We start from the raw sequence: 7040 nt of genomic DNA on the forward strand, positions 1-7040 counted from the left end.
AATATAAATATATAATTTGTTTAAAATTTTATTAAAATACATTATAGCATAATATATATATATATATATATATATATATATATATCATTTTAAATTTTCTCAATTATCTAATGGTGAAAAATCCATTCTAATTGATTTTACCTTAAAAAACTCTAATTTATTTTATTACCATGCTTTGAATCGACTTTTATCTAAATAAATAGGGTTAAGGTGCAAAAATACCCTTAACGTTTTGGATCGGGAGCAATTTTACCGCTAACGTCTAAAATAGTTCAATTTTACCCCTAACGTTGGAAGCCAAGAGCAATTTTACTCATACCGTTAATAAATTGGGTCGATTTGAGAAATAATTTATCAAACTGTCTTCTCGGTCATGAATCTTGTTATCTACACTTCATACATGTGTCATTTTATCAGTAACAAATCACAAACATTCGTTGGGATATAAAAAAATAAAAAAATAAAAAATATACTGTCTTTTTGTACGGATTAGACAAAAAAATTTCAAAAAATCCACCGAATTTATAAATATTAATCTCAAATTCTATTATTAAATTATAAAAAACATGAAATCCTTTTTTTAGAATGAATTATTATGCAATTGGTGCAGAGTAATGAACAAAAATATCTGTGTTTTATAACAGTGTCTAAAATTGACCCAATTTATCAACGTTAGGGGTAAAATTGCTCTTGGCTTTCAACGTTAGGGGTAAAATTGCATCATTTTAGACGTTAAGGATAAAATTGCATCATTTTAAACGTTAAGGATAAAATTGCTCCTGACGCAAAACATCAGGAATATTTTTACACCTTAACTAAAATAAATATAATTATTCATTTTTCTCATTATATCTGTAACTTTTTTTTTTTATATAAAACATTATATCTATAACTTAGATATATAAAAAATAAATGCACTTTTTATTTGAATAAAAGAAAGGAAATACTTATAAAAAATTAAAAGTTTAAATTGGATTGGATTCAAATGAAAGGCCCACTTATAAAAGCATAAAGCCCACTAATTATTTTCCTGGAAACCCTAAAGTCATCTCATTCCCCTATATAAGCAAGCTTATAAAACCTTATCTCGGTTTCCCACTTACAGTAGGCATTTCTCTAAAGCCGCAATCCCTCTTTTTCTTCTTATTTGTAGATCTCTCTCTGCCTACCCCTGAAACCCTTATCCTTTCCTCACTTCGACTAGAAACGATGCATCACTCCCTTGACAACAACGTCTCTTTCCTAACGGTGGCTCCTATTGAATGACTTGAGCGATTTTCAGTATCGCTACGTCCCAGAACTGTCTAATATTGTAAGGAACTTCTGGACTTTTTCTATTTCCCTTCCTGGTTTCCTCTCCTCTCAATTCTCTATACTTTTCCTGATTTTTACTAACTTCTTTATTTTCTGTCAAGATAAACTACTAAGGTATATATTCCTTCACTGATCACTCCCCAAATGGTGACTTTGCCCTCCGTTGGCTCCAAGGTATATATTCCTTACTAATAAGTTTCTATTTTCATTAACCCATTTTTCGTTATTGTTATATATGGTTTGTTTTAGACCATCATAATAAACTATATCATTTGTTTTCTATTCTTTTGTTGGATTTCTGGTTGCTGGAGTTAGTATTCTTTAATGAGACCCATGTTGTTGTTGTTCTTTGTTATCTGGTTGTCTTGATCTATTAATTATTTATTATTATTTTTTCTAATTTTAGTTTAATTTATAGCATTTAAATTATTTTATCTCAGATAGTTTACTTGGATTATGTTTTTTCAACGTACCTTGTGAAGCTTATTTTGGAGGATCAACTTATTGTCTAATTATTTTAGAAAATTAATGTACTTATCAAGTGACAATTCATTGTTTGGCATCCATAAATTTCATATGGAAATGTATGACACTCACTTTATTATCATATAATAACATTGAGATTCAATGCCAACATAGTTTTGTCATGTTTTGATTATTACTCTCTAATTCGCCCATTTCTTCTTAAACAGGCTGCGATGGCCAAAAAAAAAAACAAGAGACGAGACATAAATATGCTTTTGGCAGCCCTTGCAGTGATTTTGGGAAAGATTTTGGCCTTAGTTTCATCATCTTGAACCTTACGTCACCTCTGAATTAATACCGCGTCTCTTATGTGTGTAAATGCACTTGCCCTAAAACCTAAGATGACATCATCATCATCATTATGATTTAAAGGAACACATGCACCATAACTTTATTAAATGTCAGAATCTCTGCTCTTAATGGCCAGAATTCCGATCCCTTAAGTTCTGACCTTTCACCTAATGTATCCTCGTCTACAAAAAGAGCAAGAGATCACCATCTCCATTCTTACGCTAAAAAGCTTCTCTCTCTTTCTCTCTAAAACTTTAGTAAATCATTTTCTCTCTCTATATAAAGCCTTCAAAGTTCTAAAATGACTTTCGATAGTGAAACAACTGCCTCCAACTCCTCTAAAAGTGTGAGACATTACTCCTTAGAGCTCAATCCATCGTCACCTGAGTCGCAACATTAGTTCATGAGGAATCACCAACTCATGAAACCCAGAACATCGAAGAACATCAAGAACATCAACAATGTCAAAAAGAAAACCCTAAAGAAAAAGGGGCAAATCATGTCGAGAAAGGATTTCAGAAGAAGAAAGGAAAGAAGAAGGAGACAAAGAGTAGGGAACATGCTCTCAATACACCATTCCAGTCTACGACAATCTGTGGACGATCAAAAGTGTGATGGTAAATGAATCCTGGAAAACTTCACAAGACCTCTTACCACCGTAGAACCCTTCTGCACCTGGATCTCTCTGCAACAATGGGGAAAGCTGTTTGCTCTTACTGCCATCATCTATCCTACACTGGTGCAAGAATTTTACTGCAATTTGCAGACTGCAGTAGAAGACCTTGATCATATGATCAACACGGTTAAAGGGAAGGTGATAACTGTATCTCCAACATTTCTAGCAGAACTGCTGAACCTGAAGAAAGAAGGCACTGAGCTTCAGAAGCTTGGTGATGAAAAGGATGTACATCCTGAAGATTACTACTGACCCATCGACTAGTTAGTGAACTAATTGCCACATATATGACACAGCCCCTTCGAGAAACTCACTACATCGTCACCAAATTTCTCTTCCCAAAATCTGGACCTGTCAATTCTGCATCCAACTTTGAGCAATGCATCATTTGGCATATGGTTGAAGGCAATACAATGAACATGCTGGTGTTTCTCGTTAGAGCACTTAAGCATTGTAGAGTTCAGCTCAGCCTTGGCTCACTCATCACTCGAATCCTCGAACACTATGTCATTGATTTTAAGGAAGAAGAAGCCCAAGAAGGCAAGGACATTACTCTTGACACTCTGACTCAATGTTCAATGTGTATATATAGTTTCTCTATCTGATTAAAGGTTGAATGTTGGGGGTTTAGAAGGTGCATTAAGGTAACAAAGAAGTCCAATATTCTAAAATAAATAAGTGGATGAATTAGATATAGCTGATTACTATATGTAGGAGTTGAGGACATGTCTTTCAACTATGGTGCATCAGTCTTCTAGCTGGACTTTTATATTCTTTTATACCTTAATTGATCCCAGATGGTTTTTAGCGGGGTTGGAAGCAATCATGAGGTTTACTTCATATTGTGAGCTTCTACGACAGCCTGTAACCTGTTTGTTCTTTCTTATGACTCAGCAAAATGTTACCTGCAAACCTGGTAAACTGAGCAAGATTTGCAATATCACTGCTAGCTTTGTCTTTCATTTACTTCTATACTTCTTTCTGTGTACTCTGTTAGATAATATAATGCATTATGCGTATTATGTAGAGTATGTGCAGTTCTATGATCTAAGAAAGTAATATGTATGTGCAATTTATGGAGGGTTTAATTGAGAGATGGCGATACATGATTATATTATTGTTAACGAGATTATTGCTTGTTCAAAACAGGTTTTATTATATAGAATATAAGAGTATAGGCACAATATGAAACGTAATTGAGAGATGGCGATATGGTGAAAGTTCTTCTAAATTAAATAGATGCAGGGGTGTTGCTTTAACAAGATTAATGTTAAATCAACATACTTAAGGTTACTTGTTCAATATTTTTAATATTGTTTCAGGTACTTTTCAGTTTATGTACATGTAGAGAAATTGGCAGAAAAGATCAAAAAGGGGGCTGCATCTGTTGAAGATGTTGAAGCTAAATTGTGGCAGGTAAGATCAACAATTCAGAATCATCTTATAAAAATCTGAAATGTTTTTTTTTTTTTGTTGAACTATCAAATTTGTGGACGTTGGTGCTAGGTGATCACAAGATATTGAAAGAGTAGAAGAAACAACATTCCTTTGGAATAGGGACCAGGAATAATGCTGTTTTACTTTGATTTCACTTGTACATTTTTTTTCTCTATTTAAAGTGCAAAATAAATGCTTTGTATATGTTATTAGCTCCCTTCAATCCAAATGTAAAAGATAATGTTTATTTTATTTATATAAATTGTTATTATAAAATCATTGTCAATATATTTTATTATTTATGTAAATATAATTAATTTTAATAAGATGAATATTTCTTCTGAATAAGTCTGTTGACGGAATACAAATCCGTCAATATTTTGTTGAAAATGTCATAATATTGACGGATAAAAACGCAAGTAAAAACGTCAAATATTTTTACGGTTGATTTTAGTAGAAAAAAAACGTCAGCATTGTCTGACGGATATATTCCGTCAATATTCCGTCAACGAGGTTTTCTGTCAAAATTCCGTCAGTATTAATTACCCACGCATGTATATCGACGGTTTCTATTCCGTCGTATTTCGTCGGAAAAGTGATTTACTGACGGAAATTGAAGTTTACTGACGGAAATTTCCGTCAGCAAACAGATATTTTCTTGTAGTGTAAGGGACGTTTTATTTTTGTCTCCAAATAAAAGGACGTGTCGTCCCTATGCATAAGAGATGACTTTCGTCCCTATTCTTAGGGAACGATTTGTGTCTCCAAATAAAGGGACGATTTTCATCCCCTAAGGAGCGGGACAATTGTTGTCCCTATGTAAAGGGGATGATTGTTGTCCCATTTAACTGTCCCAAAATAAAGGGACAACACATTAAAGAAAAAAGTAAGATCACAAAAACCATAAACATAAACATAAATAGAATTAACTTGAAAATTAATGAGGCAAACTTTACCATGAAAAAAATCATAAACATAAAAAGTAAGACCATACCAGTTCTTTCCTCTAGCAGCCAACAAGTCTCGAGTTTCTTTCTCGAATGTAGGAAGAAGAAATTTCACAAACACATCTTGCATTATTTGTTTTCTCTATTCATTCCATAATTGAGCAGACCCGCTACTGCTTGGAAGATGAAATTCATGCGATTCAGAAATTAACTTACTCAAAGCTATTTCTAGTGGATAAAACACAAAATTAACAACATACCATGAGTTGGGCACCTTTAAGTGATGCTTCTAGAGTTCGAAATGTTGGAGATAGAAAATTTAAAGTTATATTCTTTGAAGATTCAGCAATGTTTTCCCATTAGTCTAGTCCCTATAACAAGTGCATTTGATGGTTAAACCAAGAACAGCATAAGAATATTAAAATTAAAGTAAAGCTGTGAAATTTGTAGGCCATTAGTGCATTTGGAAAGCTGAGCTCTTATTACTTTTAATTTATATACGGATCAGTTGAGAGGCTTAAGCACATTTAGTTCTTTTATCTCCTTAGCTCAAAACTTTTATTCTCCCTCTCAATTCAAAGTGATGGAAATGGTTTTAGGAGGGAAGGGAGAGGAATATCCTAACTTATCATGTATAACAAACATATTTAGTTCCTCTACCTCTAACACAATCAACCACCTTACTTCTTCATGTGCATTAACAGATGCATGAGCTAATTTCAATCTTAGTGAAAGAACAGAGAACCATACTACTTCCACAACAATATGACAAGGACATGATGATTTGATCACTCACTTGACAATTAAATGACCATAGAAAATATTGATATAAAAGATGTTACCTCAAGTGCAGAGTAATGAAATGCTTGCCTTTTATTTTCATTCTTCCAACTAGCATTTTACCCATTTGAAGAATCGGATTGGTAAATTTCAAAGCATGGTAGTTGGAAAAAATAAGACTTTTTTTCTAAAGATCAAAGGCCAGACATGCACCTTTATCTCAGTCGGCGGAGTCAACTTGACCAGCGGAATAGGAGCACATAAGGTCTTTCTCCAAGCTCTCTTTCTCCCTTTCATAACAATCCTTCCACCCGGGAAGAATGTGTAGAAGAACCAAAACAGAATGGTTCTACTTACTCAAATAATAGCCGCTCCAAGTTCTGCATTCCATTGGACTTCACGGTTCTAAGGAAGCATGTAGGGAGCCAGAAAATGTCAAGTAAGCAGAAGAAAACAAAGAAGAAAGAGAAAAGAGATTTTACCCTATAAGGTCTCCAAGGCTCCTATATGGCCACCAATGTAGCTATTTCCCTTAGGATTGAAAATTCCAAGTGTTGGTGTAAGGATTTCCAGACTGGTCTTTGACGTTTAAGATGTCTTGTAAATCCATGTCCAGCTTATTTGAGAGTCTATAATCAAATTTACCAAGTTGAATAGCCTGCAAAACAAATGAATTATTGACAATTTTCAGTTCTTTCATGAACATTAGGTTACCCAAATAGCTTAAAATCTAAGAAATTTAAGCTTTACAGCTATGATAATTAACTTAAACACTTTTAGAATCAGATTAAACATGCTCAACATAGTTAATGAGAACACCAACACTTATAGACACCTTTACACATGTTAATAGACAAGGTTCCTTAAGCCGATGATATTTGACTTCACTAAGCATATCCTGCCTCATTCATAATTCTTAGTTTCCATAATTTAATGCCACATTCTATATTAAGGTTGACCTGAACAAGGCTAGGAATATCACCCATACCTAAAGCTGCAAGCATGTCAATAGTCTCCTTATCGACATCAATCTGGATTGAAATGAGCTACTTAAATTAGACATATTCAAT

The 7040-nt window shown here is 33.5% G+C and overlaps 1 protein-coding gene and 1 long non-coding RNA gene across 4 annotated transcripts; one reads left to right on the forward strand and one right to left on the reverse strand.

Moving 5' to 3' along the window:
- Positions 1-1109: 1109 nt before the first annotated feature.
- Positions 1110-4496, forward strand: LOC136218680 (uncharacterized). 3 transcript variants are annotated; one of them, XR_010683885.1, is made up of 5 exons: positions 1110-1312; positions 1416-1488; positions 2007-3722; positions 4129-4222; positions 4313-4484. XR_010683885.1 is itself a non-coding variant. In XM_066005731.1 (5 exons), the coding sequence occupies exons 3-5, from the start codon at positions 3094-3096 to the stop codon at positions 4328-4330; spliced, it is 354 nt and encodes a 117-aa protein (XP_065861803.1). In that variant the 5' UTR covers positions 1110-1312; positions 1416-1488; positions 2007-3093; the 3' UTR covers positions 4331-4496. The 3 variants fall into 3 exon arrangements, 1 of the variants encoding a protein (XP_065861803.1); XR_010683886.1 differs by having other exon boundaries at positions 2007-3346; positions 4313-4483; XM_066005731.1 differs by having other exon boundaries at positions 2007-3346; positions 4140-4222; positions 4313-4496.
- A 479-nt stretch (positions 4497-4975) lies between these two features.
- Positions 4976-6605, reverse strand: LOC136220591 (uncharacterized). Its single transcript, XR_010684582.1, has 4 exons — positions 6453-6605; positions 6184-6375; positions 5451-5561; positions 4976-5363 (listed from the first exon to the last, which is right to left on the reverse strand). It is a non-coding gene; the product is annotated as an uncharacterized lncRNA (long non-coding RNA).
- Between the last annotated feature and the right edge of the window lie 435 nt (positions 6606-7040).

Source organism: Euphorbia lathyris, chromosome 2 (genome assembly GCF_963576675.1).
Source record: "Euphorbia lathyris chromosome 2, ddEupLath1.1, whole genome shotgun sequence".
In the NCBI taxonomy this organism is placed as follows: domain Eukaryota; kingdom Viridiplantae; phylum Streptophyta; class Magnoliopsida; order Malpighiales; family Euphorbiaceae; genus Euphorbia; species Euphorbia lathyris.

Coding starts and splice junctions, on each gene's coding strand:
- LOC136218680 (XM_066005731.1), top strand. CDS start 3,094: ATGACACAGCCCCTTCGAGAAACTCACTACATCGTCACCAAATTTCTC. Junction 3,347..4,139: donor GGAAGAAGAAGCCCAAGAAG/GCAAGGACATTA, acceptor GGTACTTTTCAG/TTTATGTACATGTAGAGAAA.